This window comes from Phascolarctos cinereus, unplaced genomic scaffold, assembly GCF_003287225.1.
Source record: "Phascolarctos cinereus isolate Bilbo 61053 unplaced genomic scaffold, phaCin_HiC Scaffold_726;HRSCAF=1367, whole genome shotgun sequence".
Taxonomy (NCBI): domain Eukaryota; kingdom Metazoa; phylum Chordata; class Mammalia; order Diprotodontia; family Phascolarctidae; genus Phascolarctos; species Phascolarctos cinereus.
Genome location: NW_027556098.1, coordinates 248,471,188 through 248,488,650, shown reverse-complemented (window position 1 = coordinate 248,488,650; position 17,463 = coordinate 248,471,188). Strand labels below are relative to the sequence as shown.

At 34.0% G+C, this 17,463-nt stretch overlaps 1 protein-coding gene across 1 annotated transcript in view; it reads left to right on the top strand.

Annotated features, from left to right (window-relative positions):
* Positions 1-17,463, top strand: part of BRCA2 (BRCA2 DNA repair associated) — a 70,305-nt gene that overhangs the window by 17,330 nt on the left and 35,512 nt on the right. The window contains 4 exon segments of the mRNA XM_020997137.2: positions 111-225; positions 2,221-3,303; positions 5,809-10,320; positions 10,323-10,703. Of these exon segments, the coding sequence (XP_020852796.2) occupies positions 111-225; positions 2,221-3,303; positions 5,809-10,320; positions 10,323-10,703 (6,091 nt within the window).

Below are 17,463 nucleotides of genomic sequence, written 5' to 3'. Positions count from 1 at the left end.
AGACTACCTATAGAGGTAGGTTATGTCACTGACTTCTTAAAATTTAGGTGTTTAATACATACAAGAATGCAAAACTTAGAATTTCTATGTTAGTATTTTAATTTTTGTAGATGTTGCAAAAGTCTTTATCTCAGCAAGGTGAAAGTCCTCAGAGACTTGATAGGACCACCTCTTCTGTACCAAACGTTGAAAATACACATGCAACAGATGACATCACGAGCCAGGGTAAGAATCTGTGTTTTACTGACTTGCTTTGTCTTGTTACTGTTTGTCTACAGTTAGATGCTTTCTTTGCCACTCAGGTGAAAGGGAGAAAAACCTGTAAGGCCATTCCTTTCATAAATTCCACTGTTATACAAATCCCCGTTTTTATAGCATCCTTATAATGTAATCAGTGAAAGTATTTTTACTCCCATTTTACACTTGGGTAATAAACCAAAGCTCCTGAAAGTGAAGAGACTTGTCCAGGTCACACAGCCAGAAAGTGTCCCCTGGGACTGAAACTCAGCTTTTCCATCTCAAAGTCCAATGTTCATTTCCCAATACTAGGCTACAGTTTTGTTTTTTTCTAAAGTGAGTATCTAGATTTATCTTAAAATTCTCAGTTTAATAATTTTATTTGGGGAGTGAATAAAGAATGCACAGTGAAGGGAAAAGGGGAATTTGATTTGACTGTCATTGCTAAAAGAATATTCTGTGGCTCACATTTATACAGGATATTCCAAAAGTCTTAGTGTAGTTTAAAACTTACAAAAACTTGACTGTAACTTTTGGGACACCCTGCATTTTTACTGAGTTTTAAGGTTTGTGAAGAGCTTTGCACAGTTACTTCATTTGATCCTCGTGACAGCTCTGTCAGGTAGGTGCCTGGACATGCCTCATTTTACAAATGAGACAACTGTTACTCAGAGAGAGTAAGTTACTTGCTTATGAACATAAATAAGTCTCCATGTTGATATTTGAACCCATCTGTCCTGACTCCAAAGGCCAGTTCTCTCTCCATTACACCTGCTGCCTTTCTCAAAAGAATGGAAAACACTGAGGACACTATAAGAACATCTTGAGTAGTTTGGATATTAAAAACATGAATATTTCTTAGGTACTTAGTGAGGTCAAATCTTTTTTTTTTTAATTTTATTTATTTATTTATTTATTTGTTAGTTTTTTACTTAAAGTATCATTTTTTTTTCATATGCTTTTGAGTTGAAAAATTTTTCTCCCTTTTCCTCCCCCCACCCTCCCCAAGACGGCGCACAATCTGATATAACCTTTACATTTACATACCCATTAAACATATTTTCACATTAGTGAAGTTGTAAGTAAAAATTAAAACCAATAGGAGGAACCATCAGAAAGATGAAACAAAACTCAACAGAAGGTAAAAATAAGTGATAGCAATTCAATTTCCATAGTTCTTCCTTTGGATGTGGACAGCATTTTCCATCCCAAGGCCTCTGGAGATGTCTTAGATCCTCATAATGCTGAGAAGTGTTCAGTTTAACAATATTAGTCATCGCATAACGTGGCTGTTATTGTGTACAAAGTCCTCTTGGTTCTGCTCACTTCATTCAGCATCAGACCATATAAGTCTTTCCAGGTTTTTCTGAAGTCAGCCTGTTCATCATTTCTTATAGCACAATAGTATTCCATTACATTCATATACCACAACTTGCTCAGCCATTCCCCAGTCGATCTGCATCCTCTCAATTTCCAATTCTTTGCCACCACAAAAAGAGCTGCTGTGAATATTTTTGCACATGTGGGTGTGAGGTCAAATCTTTAACTACTTCATAAGTATTTGTTGAATTTGATGAGATAGATATTATAAATAATACCAAGATGACCTTCTCAGGGACTACTTTGTTTTTATCTTTGTATGCTGACTGTTTAGCACATGGGTTGTTGAATTGAATTTTTCAGCCCTGTTGCTGAAAATATGAGAAACATGAAAATACGAAACAGTAGTAACTGAACCTTAAAATCTAAGGCAGACTTAAATAAAAATGAGAATTGTTAGGTTTATTTGAAAATGTTTATTAGCATTTTATTACTTTCATGTAATTTGAATGGAGATATCCCTCTCCCCTTTCTGTTCAACTGATTATATGTATATACATATTTTGGAATAACAAAATAACTTCATATAATTTTGTGTGATTTGATATGAATTGAATGGTGTTTTTAAGTGATTTTTATAATGGTATGTTTTTAATTTAACAGAACTGGAAAAAATGATAGATGATTCATTTGGTGATGGAAATAACTTTGAAGACCGTAGTGGAAAGATGATGAGAAATGTGCCGAATGTTATGGAAGATGAAGTGTGTGATCCAGTCATTGATACACCTCTAGAAGATGGTACTTCATTCAGTTTCCCTGGTTATAAAATAGGAAGTCTACGAAAAGTAAAACTTGATAAGACTAAGAAAAAATATTTTAAAATAAAAACTAATGAATGTGAAGAGACTGAAAAATTAAATAAGAACGATAAGTATTCAAGTACATCTGAAGCTGAACTAGAATACTGTTGTCCATGCATTTCAAAAGAAATTCAGAAGACCATTGAGAATGTTAATGAAGAATTGTTGAAGGATGCAACTCAGTGGTCTCAACTAAACCTTTCTGGTCTGGATGTAACACAGCTAGAGAGAACACCACTGCCACATATTTCTTTTTTTGATCAAAATTCAGGAGAAAGATCAGCAAATTCAGACAATGAATGTTCCAGCTTAACTACTTTTAAAAATGTAGAAATGTCAGTGTATAAAGAGGATGAAGAGAAAATTAGCACACCTCTGAAAGAAACCGTTCTGTTATTAAAACAGACATCCCCTGAAAGTTCTTCACTAAATTCTTTATGTCAAGATAGAAAAAGTTCCATGTTCAAAATGGGACAAATATCTGAAGAAACCATCAGCATGGATGGTTTTTCCTTTTGCACAATCAACACAAGCATTACAACAGAATCTAAAGTTCTTGGAAATAAACTGGAAAATCCCAAGTCTTCTGTAAATGATATTGTTTGTCCTGGAGATTATGGTTCCTTCTCTCCAAATACAGATGGTAAAGAAAACTGTCCAACAATTACCAAATGTAACTCATCACCTTTGAACAGTGCAGGTATAATTTCTCATTTAAAAAAGAAGACAAAAAAGTTTATTTATGTTGTGAATGATGATTCATCTTGTGAAGGAGAAAAAATACAAAAAGCTCAAGAAATAGGATCAAAGAACTATTCTGCATCATCATATTTAGAATCGAATTCTTCTGAAGTTCATCCTGAATTCACAGATGCTCTTTCAGGTACTTATATTTCTACAAGTGAGTATGGATTATGAATTTCTTCCTACCACGATATAGCATTAGGTATCTAAACACCTGTGAATAAAAAAAATTACACAGAAATAACATTGATATTAATTTAACATCTGTATTATGCTTCATCTAAATTCAGACCATTTATAATTATTTAATTGGTTTGATTTTTTGGACTAGTAACCAATTAGACCTCCATGTTTAGATATATGTATATTCTGAGTCAGAGTAAGAATTTCATAAACGTCAAGACCTTAAATAAAAACTGTATCCTCACTATTACATTTAAGGTAAAAGCTGTATATTAAATGTTTTAAAGCTTGTTGCATAGATTTTTCTGAAATATAATTATGCAACTCTGCAATTACTTTTCTGAATTTAGTGGGAGACACTTAATAAAATTATTTAGCAGTATGCTAATCACGTTTCATACAAGCTCAGCCTTAAATGGACAAAGTACGTTTTTATTTTTGCTGCCTTTTATTTCAAAGATGACACTATCAGTGTAGATATAGGTGAAATGATCAATTGTGTATATTTTATTATACACAAATTGTTTTCTGACTGTATAAACTATTTGAAGAACAGTGGGAAAAGATGTAAATATATGCATGATTGGCAATTTCAGAAGCTTTGGAGAGGTCAAGGAATAAAGACCATTGGATTTGCAATTGGGTAGTCATTGGTATTAACTTTTAAAGAGCAATTTCATTGGAATGATAAGTAAGGGAGCTTGATTGCAAGATATTGAGAAGAGAGGGAGTAATGAAGTAGAGGCATCCTGAATAGAATTTTTTTTTGGTTCTCTTCTTCCCTCTCTACTCTTCCTAATTTAAAAATGTGAATGAGAGAGGACTTGTTGGGATAGTATTTTAATGAAGTAAAAAGCTCAAGGGAAGACTGCTAGGTTGTAAGCAGATAGAAAGAATCATTGAATGGGAGATATATAAGAGATAAAGAATAACAGCTAAAGCTAAGTCTTGGAAGAGGCAAGAGAATAGAATTAAGGACACAAGTAGAGGTACTAGCCTTAGTGAGAATTAGGGATACTTCATCTTCTGTGATCAGAAGGAAGAATACAGTAGATAATGATGCTGAGAAGCTTCAGTGTTTTCACTGAAGTAATCAGAGAATAGAAGAAAGGAGAAAAGGTATGGTATACTTGAAAACAAGATAAAAGGAGAACAGAATTGTAGTCCAGTAGCAGTGAGGCACAGCTAGGTTTATGTAACATAAGTTTATAGTGCATAAAGTCAAAACTGTTTTGTTAATTTCTCCAGTGATACTCATTAGCCCTGAAACTGCCAAAGAGAAATTAGGATTTAAGGAATATTGTGATCATCTGCTATATCTGCCATTAGTTTAAGAATTTAGCTATCATCTTAGACAAATGTACTAATTTTTTGCTTATTGAACATTTACTAAACTTTGAAGCAGTTTCTTTGATCAGCTATTCAAATTCAGAATAAGATGGCCTTAACAAAAAAGCACCAAACTGTTCTGATGTGATGATCTTTATAACAGTTTACATTTAAAGTTACACAAGTCTGTATTTGTTAAGTTGCAAAATTTAGAAAAATGTTAGGACTGAAAAAGACCTTAGAAATCATCTAGTTCAAAACTGTAAGGGGGGGAAATTTCTTTAAATTTCTTACCTTTGACTTGATATTATGTTAATTCATAAATTAATGGTTAGGTAAAGCGAATGAATATCTTTTAAGTTTGTATGAGGAATGTCTTGGAACATAAACTACTATAGATTAAATTAACTATATTTTATAAAAGAGAGGCATTGGAGCTGTGATTCATTTGTACGAGATTTCTCAGATGAGGAAACTATAACGATACAAGTTATCATTGGATAGAGTGCTGGGCCCTAAGTCAGGAGGACTTATGTAAAAAGATGGCCTCAGACGCTTAATAGCTGTGTGACCCTGGGTACGTAACTTAACCTCTGCCTACCTCAGTTATCTCATCTGTAAATATCGCCCAACTCTCAGGGGTTGTTGTGAGATTCAAAGGAGAAAATATTTGTAAAGCACTTTGTAAACTTTAAGGGTCTATTTAAATGTTAGCATAGTAATCAAGTCATAGAGAGTTATCTAGAATGCTGAGAGATTAAGTGTTTTTCCCAGGACTTTCCCTCCCGCAATGAGTATGTGTCAAAGTCAAGAATCTAACCCAGGTCTTCCTGGTTCTAACACTAGCTTGCTGTCCATTATTTCATGTTGACACTCAAATACAGGATGTCCCAAAAGTCTTAGTGCAGTTTATGCTGCCTTTGTAAAATATACTACTTTATTTCCATTTTTTTGGAGAGTGGTTTAACTTTTAGGGTTTGAACTATCAATATTGAATTAGCGAAACTGACCTTTTGCTCATCATGTAATTTCTTAGAAGCTGACTTTTTTAACTTAGTGAAAATTATCTACCCTGTTTTTTATACCAGTGTTTCTAAATTGGACTTCTCTCTTTTGTTGTTGTTGTTCTTAGATGTTTTGGATTCCTCTGTCAAAAGAAAATGTTTACAATTTAATCCTGAAAAACAGACTGTCTCCCTAACTGGTCCTGACAAAACAACACTGGAAGAATGTTATAATGAAAGCAGTTTTCCTCAGAATGAAGTAACATCTCAGGATGTAAATTTTAAAGAAGTAAAAATAAATAGAGGGGATCTAGAGTCAACTATAACAGAAGCTGGTAATCAGTCACAGTCTCAAAAAAGAGGCTACAACAATGCTTCAAAAAGTCCAGGAGTTTCAAATATAAAAGAACAAGTCTTGGCTGCAGCATGCCTCCTTCCAAGAAAACATACAGAAATAGAATTGGGGAATATTGGAGAAAATATTCACTTTCCAACAAAAGATAGAACTCTAAATGACACAATTAATTCTGTTATTACTTTATCTCAACTTCCTCAGGATCCACCAGAGTTTTCTGTTGTGATTTATGCAGAAAAGGAACCTTTATGCAAAATGAAACAAAAACTAAAATTTAGAAGAAACTCTGATTCAACTTTTGTCACAAGTAAAGTTAGTTCTGAACTAACAGAGAGCATTACTAATAGCCACTTTAAGAAGACTCAAGAAACTGAAGTATCAGATGAAATTTCAGGAGAAGTTCAACAAATGTCATCTGAAAAATGCAAAGAAATATCGTCAGTTTCTTTGGGAGCACAGCTCAGCAAAAATGCTGACCTCTTTGTAAGCCTAAGAAACCAGGAAAAAACTATTTCCATTACAGAAAAAACAGTTCTTGAACCATATGCTGAGGAACATTTGCCTTTGAATAAAGATAACTTCCTTTTTCAAACAATAGATAAAAAGAATGTACAGATTATGGACAGTTCTGAGGAACTCCTTGAGACTAATTTCTCTTATTTAGGAGTGTCTATTCCTGAGAACTCTATAGAAATAGATTGCAAACAGACAGTTCAAGAGGTGTGCACAGATTATTTTTCATCAGAAGTGGTTCCTGAATTTATAGAGGACAGCCAGAATAAAAGCCAGACTCCAAAATTGGAAAGTACTATTGATACTAATGTGAAATCAAAGAAAAATGAAGATAATTTTTTGGAAAAGTGGGCAGGAAATTTCAATCCTGACTCAAATAAGAATTTTGGTAGTGGATTCAAAACAGCTTCCAATAAGGAGATAATACTCTCTGAACACAACATTAAGAAAGGGAAACTTTTCTTCAGAGATATTGAACAGCACTATGACAGTTGCTCTTCTGTAGAAATTGTGAACACTTCAACTTTAGTAGCAGCAGAAAATATCAAGACTGATTTAGATACTGAAAACCAAATCAAGAATTCTTTCCCCGTTTGGAATTCAGAAGCAAGCCATACTATGTCTAAGGATGTCCAGAGTAACATATTTGTTATTAACAAGAAAGATACTGATGTAACTCTGGAAGACTTACCATTAGAAAAAGATCTTGATCTTACCTATAGTTTAACAGCCAGCCAAAAAGCAGAAATTACAGAGCTTTCGACAATTTTGGAAGAAACAGGAAGCCAGTTTGAATTTACACAGTTCAGAAAACAAAGTCCTTCAGTACAAAAGCTTGAAATATCCACCAACAAAGCAGCAGATGAGTTAGGCAACTTAAATACTTATGAGGTCCAGAACACTGTTGAACTTGATGGTTATTTTGGAGCTAAAAATGAGATAGATAATAACAGAGCTCCTAAACAAGTAGATTTAATTGTGAACTCTGAAGTGGTAATTAATGTAAAGCAAGAATTTGTTGGTTTGCCAAAAAGTAACTCTGGACAATTCACCTCTACTGATATTTTTACTAAAAATGAAGTAGAGTTTGAAGGCTTTTGTTCTGCTCTTGGAAGAAAGATGAATATTTCTAATGAAGCTTTACAAAAAGCTATGAAATTGTTCAGTGATATTGAGGAGATTGGTGAGGAAACACCTCTGCAGAATTTTAGGAATGGTTCTTTAGGTAGAAGTCATAAGTCTAATATTATTCCTACATTCAAAATTGCAAATTATAATACCAATGAAGATTTTCAAGGGAAAGATGGTAAATGTGTACACAAACAACAAAACAGCGTTGAGAATAATACTGGCATTTTTGTTGAAGAAAACATATTAAATTGCAGCAGAGACCCAGAAAATAAAAAGAGTAGTTGTCCATTATCTATTAGTTCACATAAAGATAACAGTAAATTAAAAGGATCTGTTGTACATAATTCAAGTAATAACAGTCAAAGAGAAATAAATGGCTTGTCATCAATTGGTCAGCAAAATATACATCTGAGAATGTCTAAACTTATAAAACAAGAAAATTATCAAATTAAAGAAGAATTGTTAGATTTAACTTGCTTGGAAGAAGCTGTTAAAGATGAAGAAATGTTTACCTTGAACATAAGCCAAGTGGAAGAGTTGATTTCTAATCAAAAGGAGCAAAAAATTAGAGAAAATGAAAATTCCTGTGACCTACAGCATTTTCAGACTGCGAGTGGTAGAAATATTAGGGTCTCAAAGGAATCTTTCAATAAAGTTGCACATCTGTTTGCTGAAGAATGCTCAGTAAAAGAATTAAATAATTTTTCATTTCCTTTGATTTTGGAGATGCCAAATGTTGCTTGTAATAAACCAATGGAACTTTCAGGGAAAGAGGAAGAAAACTTAGTTGAAAGTGAAACAGAAGAAATGGCTCTTGGTGCTACTAAAAATCAGTTGATATCTATCCAACAGGGACCAAAAATTGAAAACAAAAAATGGAAAGAACATAGTATGGTGAGTTTTCATACTGCTAGTGGAAAAAAAGTTGTAATTTCAAATAAATCTTTGGCTAAAGTGAAGCACTTTTTCGTTGAGGAAAATTTAGAAAATGATGCTACTTACATTGAGAATCTTGAGACAGAACTTTTTAAGCAAAGAGAAAAAGCTAATGAAAAGCATAGACAAGCTTATGAGATGGTTGAGTTAAATAATGCCCAAATGAGGGAAGAAATGCAAAATTATCAGGGTGATGATGAAAAAATCCTTGTTTCTATTAGAACTGCAGGTCCACCTAAAATAACTGATAGTGCTCCTTCTAATGAACCTTCAAATAGTATTTTATTTGAAGAAAAACTGTCTGAAAATAAAGAAAGTAAAGAAAATTGTATGTTGTCTGATACAAAACAGTCTACTGATTTGCCTGTTGGAATTTCAGGTTTGGGATTTTACACAGGACATGGTAAAAGCATTTCTGTAAGTGAAACTTCATTACTGGCAGCAAGAAAATGGATTAGAGAGAGAGACTTAGAAGATTTAGGAGGAAACATCTCTTATGTTGATGGGATCATATGTTTAAAAGCAGACTCTGATGTCCATGGGGAGAAGCTTGTGCCTTTAAATACTTCAAATAATACATCATCAGTTGAAGACAAAAACTGTATCTCTGATAAGCAAGATTCAGCTAATTTAAGTAATAATATGTCAAAGATTAAACATAATTTAAAACATGATACAAAAAGGTCTGATTTTTGTCATTCAGATAATGCAGATTTCTTCCCAGAGCATACATCTAATAAAGTAATGTCATGTCTTAAGACAAGACCACCTGCATTCACTACAGCAAGTGGCAAGACAGTTCGAGTTTCACATGAAGCAGTACAAAAAGCAAGAGAGATGTTTATAAATGATTGTGATAAGTTCCTTAAACCAAACATTGAGACCAAATCAGAAAATAATGAAATGGAAATTGCAAAAGATTTTTCTAAGACATTGGAAAACAAAGAGGATGTTTCTCTTAAATCTTTTGGTGGCAAGAAGAAGAATATGTCCACAGCTGATATTTTTGTTTCAAATAAAAAATGCAGTAAACTAGCACAACTTGAAAATATATCAACAAATACTGGATTAGAGATGGACTCTGAACTGTCACATTATCAAATAAATTCTAAAACTTCTGATTTGTATAAATCTACTATGGGAAGAGTGACTAACTGTAGCTCTTCTGTTGGGATTTTTTGTACAGCCAATGGCAAACCTGTACAAGTATCAGATAATTCATTGCAGAAAGCCAGACAAGTATTTTCTGAAATAGAAAGTAATTCTGAGAAATTACTTCCCATGACATCCTTTAAAGATATTGAAAGCCATCCAGAAACATTATTAGGAGAAGAAAATGCCGTGTTATATGCAAAAACTAACTTACTATCAGAAAAGAAAGACTATTTAAGTAATATGCCAAATTTACATAACAACTCTGGATTTAGTACCGCAAGTGGAAAACAGGTTTCAATCTCTGAAAATGCATTGAAGAAAGTTAAAGCTATGTTAGTAGAATTTGATTTAATGAAAAGTGAGTGTTGTGTTGAGCATTTACCTGAATCTACACAAAATGATACACCAAAAGTTCTGTCTTCTATTCCTTGTATTGATGGTGGTAAAAACCCAAAACATACTGCAAATTCCAAAAATGAAGAAACTTGTAATAAAGAGCTCAACTTCTCAAATAATTGTAATGTTGAAATAAATTCCTCAGAAAATAGTAGCGTACTAAAGTTTCTTGTAATCAATTTAAACAAGATGAGATGCAATCACCTTTAGAAACTAAGCTGACTCCTGCTAAAGATATTTCATTTTTGAAAAAAGAACTAGTTGGCCATAAGAATGTGAACGTGGAAGGTGATGAAATTTTAGCTGATCTTCCTGTGAAAGGAAGCCTGCGAGTTTCTTCTGACTCCAAAGCCCCAGAAAATTCTCTTGATAGAGAAGCAATGGAAATTGCCAAAGCTTTTATGCAAGATGATGAACTCACAGATTCTGAATTGCCTCTTAATGCCAAACAGTCATTTTTTACTTTTAAAAACAAAGAGCGCATGCAACTAAATTCAAGATTTGGGAAAAGAAGAATGGAAAAACATGCTTCACATGGTAGGTCTCTTAAATTTTTTTTCAGTGTACAATTTAATAGTTAAATAGAGTGAATCCCCTTGTTTGATATTATTGATCTAACCAAATTGTATTAGACATGTGTAGTTTATGTTTAGGGGAATGTAATTTGACTCATTCAGTCCATGAGATAGTAAATCCTAATGGGAGTTACCTATATTCAGATATTTTTACAGTAGTTAATAGTAACACCAAATGATTATATTTACAGTATAATACTATATGAATATTACAAGGCTGTTTGATAACATTTTACATATATAGATACAGAGCATTCAGGTTCATTTCATCCAACCTATAGCATTTTCCTGTAGAAGTGAAAAAAATCAAATGGGGCATAAAATCTTAAAACCATTTACATTTTGATTTTAGTAGAAAATGTAAGTAATTCAAGTGAATCATCACATTACATCACATATTACACAGTGAATCAAAGTTTCATTAATAGGAATGCTTTCTGCAGTAGTTCATTTCACAGCCTGCAATTACTTATTTCAGTCCATATATATAATGTTTACAGCTTTTGCTTTTCCAAATTACCTAATGACTTCTCTGTGACTAAGAACACAATTAATATGGATTGGGCAGGGGGTAGGGGAAATGTAAATTCTTGACTTATAGTTCCCTTTATACTTTAATACCTCAAAAATCTATTATAATTAATGTGGCTACTCCCTCTATTGACAATTTGTAATTCTTCTATAAATTAGTGAAGTGCTTCATTGTCCAAAAAAAGTATTGTTTTGCAACCATTTTGTTGCTTAGGTAGGCTGGTTCTTCAATGACAGATTTCACGGGGGCCATACATGGAAGCCTTTCTGGCTTTGTGTAGGATCTTCCAGTTTGCAAGTGCTATCATAACCTTCAAGGAACCTATAATAAGTCTTCAGTTAGTAGAGGATGTATGTGTGTGTGTGTGTACACACACACACATACATATATACATACATACACATGTATGTGTGTATTAAATCTGCTTTCTTCATAACTTCATCTGTAACTTAAATTTACCTTTTTAAATAAATTTGTCACATTTTGATAAATTGGGTTGCTGAAAGCTACTATTAGTTTTCTAGATATTTCATATTCAATTTTCCTTCAAAAATGTTATTGCTATGCAGGATATGGGATACAATGTATGACACCTATATATTTAAAATTAATATGCTCTTTTTATTTGTGAAACCTTTAAGCGTGTCTCTTTATTTTTAGCTCTTAAATCCTATTTGAATTTAGTTTTGTTTGCTATCATAGCAAAACCAGGTAGTTGTAGCATAATAAATTTTGGCTTATCTTTTCAATTTAAAGCTATTTATATGTTTGGGGATTAAATATATTTCCAATAAAGAACATGTTATTGGCTTTTGCTTTAAAGTTATTCTCTTATCCTTTTTCATTTTATAATCCATTTACATTTCAGTCCACTTAAATTCCATTACTTATTTATTTTGTCTTCTACCATTCATTACATTCTTGTTCATTTTGCTAGATTACCTGGTTTTTTTTGCTTCCTATCCACAAACTTAAGAAACACAAAATATTATCTCTAATAATCTTTCTTTCCTTTCCATTCTCCTGCCTTTTTTCTTTATCTGAAATGCTCTCTTAATTCTTTTTAAAAACTAATTTTTGGAAGCAGCTAGGTGATGTCAGGGGATAGAGCACCAGCCCTGGAGTCAGGAGGACCTGAGTTCAAATCCAGTCTCAGATACTTGACGCTTACTAGCTGTGTGACCCTGGGCAAGTCACTTGACCCCAATTGCCTCACAAACAAGACAAAAAAAACTTGTTTTTGCTTTTTTGTGTTCTTCTTCCCCCGACCCCTACTCCCCAATCTAACTGGAGCTTAGCACAGTGCCTAAGACAGTGTATATTGTGTATATACTGGGTAACTGATGCAGTACCATAATTGGTTTTTAATCACACTATAGTGATTAAGATAGTAACTTGTTAATTACAATTGAAAAGTATTTTTCTGAGTACTTAATTCTTTTTTTGTTTGTTTGTTTTTTGTTTTTTGCTTTTTTGCTTTTAGGCAATTAGACTTGCCCAGGGTCACACAGCTAGGAAATATCAGGTGTTTGGTCTGAGGCCAGATTTGAACTCAGGTCCTCCTGACTTCAGGGCTAGTGCTCTATCCACTGCGCCACGTAGCTGCCCCTACTTAATTCTTCATATGCCATTTTACCTCCAATTTTCTCTTGGGTTTTCTCCACATCTGGCCCAGAGGATCTTTTTTTAAAGCTAGGTACCTCCCCCCATGACTTTTTGAAAGTAATCTTAATTTTCAAATACATTCTTGGTCAAAAATAATACATAAAATTTTCTGGGATTCAGGCCTAGTTTTTTGTTTTTAAGTTTTATGTATCTTATTCTAACTCCTTATAGGATCTTTGTGGTTCTTAAAGGAAAGAAATAGTGAGTTCAGTGGATAAAAAAGATTTGGCAGAATACTGGATGTGCAGATAAGGCAGAATCAAGAATCAAGGATGATTCCAAGTCTACACAGCTTTTGCGGCTTTTGACACTGTCAACTGTCCTCTCTTCTTGGACAGTCTAGTCTCTTCTCCATTGGTTTCAGTACTGCTACAGTCTGGATCCTTCATTCTGTTTGACCCTTCCTCTCTCATCATCCTATTCCTGTTCACAAAGGGTGGGTACTACCTAAGGTCTTTTCACAACCAAATTTGAGAATAGAAAGATCTCAGGAACTCAACCCACAAACAAAAGGAATCCCCAACATAAAAAAACCAACAAGTGGTCATCTAACTGCTGTTTGAAGACCCATGAAGGAGAGGAAACACACTACTCCCTCAGACAGTTGCAACCCATTTCACTTTCAGACAGCTCTGAGTGTTAGGAAATTTTTGGTGACATCAGTTCTATATTTGCCTCTTTGCAGCTTCCATGCATTGCTCCTAGCTCTGCACTCTGGAGACAAACAAAAGATAAGTCTTCCCTTACAAGACAGTCCTTCAGTACCTTAAGACAGCTATCCTGTCCTGGTCCCAGCTCCCCTGGTTTTACTTATCTCTTATGCTGATGACTCCCAAATCCAAGTCTAGTCCTTATTATTTACTACTTGTTAATAGATATTCATCCACAGATAACTGGTCCCACAGGCATCACAAATTCAATGTGTACAAAATGAAACTTATCTTTCCCCACAAACTTATCTCTTCAAACTTTACAACTGCCTTTCTGGTCTTGTTTCATATTATTTCCCTTCCTATGCTGTCTGTAGTAGTCAAACTGGTTCAGTAGCTGTTCCCCATACATAGAATCCCATTTTCTTTTGATATACCTTTGCACCTGTCCTTCCAGTTTGGAATTCATTTCCTTCCTTATATCTGCTTGTAGTTTATTTCAAAACATCCCTCTTAATTATTTGCTTATGCTCTCTGTATTGTCAAATTACTTATATCTTCTGTGCATATTTTGTACTTACATGTGTGCTTTTTTTATATATCCCCAGCATCAAGTACATTGCTTTGTACATACTATGTTTTTAATAAATGTTTTTTTGATATTAATTTGGATCAAATCCAGTAAACATTTATTGAGTGCCTACTATGTTCTAGGCACCGTGCTGAACACTGGGGATACAATTAATGAAAAGAAAGACAGTCCCTGCCCTCTAGGAAGTTACAATCTAATTGGGGGGGAGTGGGAAGGGAGAGACTACACCAAAGGAGCCAGGAAAGCAAGGGGGGGGGAGTAGGAGACGGGGCTTCTTGTTCCATGAAGTTGAAACCAGACAGAGCAGCAGATAACAGAGGGGAGTAAGCATGAAAGGTCCAGTTTCTGCCTCCTATAAAGGAAAGCATCAGGAGGAGTTTAGTCATCCATCCTCCAGCCCTCCAATCAGAGGGGAGAGGAGGCTGAGGAAGTATCAGTCATGGCTTGAATTAGCAGCATGGTAGATCAGAAGAAAGTGCCTGGACCACGTTAAGTCATCCACCACAAAAATGCTTTCATTGAGTTTCTATTCAGTATTGTTGCCTTGACATTTATTAGAGATCCTTTATAAGAAACCCATTTGATTTGTGAGGTTTTTACGCCCTAATATTTGGTCAATTTTTGTGAACTTGCTATGTATAGCTAAAAATAGGTATATTATTTTCTATTCCTAATATTTATTCCCCAGAATGCTATCCTATATAAATTTTCTGAAATTCTGGTTCTTCATCTGTCTTTTTTTTGTTGTTGTTAGATTAATATAGGTCTGTGAGAGATAAATTAAGGTCCCCTAGTTTTATCATTTTACTATATGTTTTTTCCTATAATTCATTTAACTTTTCCTTTAGGGACTTAGATGCTCAGACATTTGGTGCATACATGTTTAGATAATAATTCATTGTCTATGGTACCTTTTTGCAAAATGTAGTTTACTTGTTAATTTCTCTCTTTCTCTCCCTCTCTCGAATTATATTTGCTGTTGCTTTGTCTGAGATCCTAATTACTATCCCTGCCTTTTTTACTTCATCTAAAGCATAATAGATTCTGTTACAACCTGTTGTTTTCACTCTGTATCTTTCTGCTTCAAGTGCATTTTTTATAAACAACACATTTTAAATTCCAGTTTAAGAAATAACAGTTCTCTGTCTTTGTCATGACAAGAGTTGACAACCCTACTCAATATATTATTTAGAGTGTCTCATTTCAGAGCTCATGCAATACATTACTTATTGAATTTAGCCATAAGAAAAAATTTTTAGGGGCAGCTAGGTGGTACAGTGGGTAGAGCACCGGCCCTGAAGTCAGGAGGACCTGAGTTCAAATCCAGCCTCAGACCAAACACTTGACACTTACTAGCTGTGTGACCCTGGACAGGTCACTTAACCCCAATTGCCTAAAAGCAAAAAAAAAAAAAACAAAAACAGAAAAAAAAATTTTCCTGGTGACCAATTGCTGTGCTTTCTTTTTAATAGACAATAAAAATACGTAAAACAAAAAGGGAATAATTTAAAACCAAATTTAATGCTCAGTTATATTACTTGGTTCATCTTGGGTATTTCATAAAATATAATCCATATATTTCTTTTGGGTGGTCTCTATTTTGTTTCTGGCCTTAATTGTTCTATTTTAATTGGTTAATTTGTTAATTGTTTAATTTTGTAAGTTGTCTTAAATCCTGTGTTTAGGTGTCCTTTTCTCTGTCATAAATTTATTCATTCCTGTAATTAGAAAACGGAACATGGCTTTTAAATCTAAAAGATGAGGATGTTACTCTTTAATTGGGCCCTTTCCTTTGTGGGCCCTGTGTGATAGTGTTCTTAGTACAAGTGATCAAGCAGGAAAATGAGTGTTTTAAAAATGTTTTTGTTGTGGAGTCGTTTCACTTGTGTCTGACTTTTTGTGACCCCATTTGGGGTTTTCTTGGCAAAGATGCTGGAGTGGTTTGCCATTTCCTTTTGCAGCTCATTTTACAGTTGAGGAAACTGAGGCAAAGGGTTAAGTGACTTGTTTAGAGTCACACAGCTAGCAAGTGTCAGGGGCCACATTTGAACTCAAGAAAATGAGTCTTCCTGACTCTAGGCCCGCCACTCTATCTACAGTGCCACCTAGCTGCCAACTTGAAAAAGTTAACCCAAAAAAAAAGACTATTTCAAAAATATTCCATTGGGCTTTCATAAAGCAGGATATTAAATATTGAAAATTTCAGACATTTGAAAACAGAATCCACACAATTACCTGGAAAAATCAAAAAGACCATTGAATGAGAAAAGACGCTATTCAAAAAAGGAAAGAGGTTAAATAAGGAAAAAAGAAGCATTTATTAAATGTCTACTCAGTGCCAGGTACTGAACTAAACTCTAGGTGTACAAAGAATGGTAAAATACATCTCTTGGTCTCAAAAAACTTGCAGTCTAGTGGGGGAGAGAGTATGGATTCAAAGATGACACCTACATTGTGAGCCTAGGTGGTTAGGAGGTTGGTGGTGCCCTCAGGAAGAGGGGAGGGCTTGTGGGGAAAGATAATGGATTCAGTTTCAGACATGTCAAGTTTAGGATGTTTATGGGACATCCTATTTGAAATGTCTCTAGAGGTCAGGTGAGAGGTAAGGAGAAGTAAATAGATTTGAGATTCATCTGCATAGGTATGATAATTTAATCTATGGGAGTTGATGAGATCACCAAGTGAAATAGTATAGAAGGAGAAGAGAGCCAGGACAGATTCTTGGGCAGCACTAATCACATGTAGCCAGTCATATATGAACTAGAAAACAGGTAGACCAGAAGTGAATTGGTGGCCTAAAATCTGATGCTTTTTAGATATGTTCAAGTAGAAAAAGAAATGGGGTGGACAGAAAAATTTCAGAGCTACTTTAACTGAGCAAAAGGCCAGGCTATAGAAGTTTCAGTGTATTGAGAGCAAGTATTTGGGTAAGAAAGGGTTCAGTTTTCATGTATCAACAGAGTTCTAGATAGGGTGGGATTTGGGGACTTGGAAACAGTGTGGTTGAGAGATCTGTGCCTTTTTTTCTATTCCTTGTATCTTGTTGTCTCATTCTTTCTCTTCTTATTTCCCTTTTTGCCCTGGATATGTTTCCTTTGGCTAAATATAATATAGTATAATTTTTTTTGTTGTACTTATTTAATTTGTTTTTGTTCCCTGCCCTTATTAAAAAGTAAAAGAGTTGAACTTTGTTTATTTCTTAAGAAGATAAAAGAATTAATTCCATTTTACCTAATTAATTTTTCCTTTGGTTCAGTGGCCCTTGATTTAAAAAATTTCCATC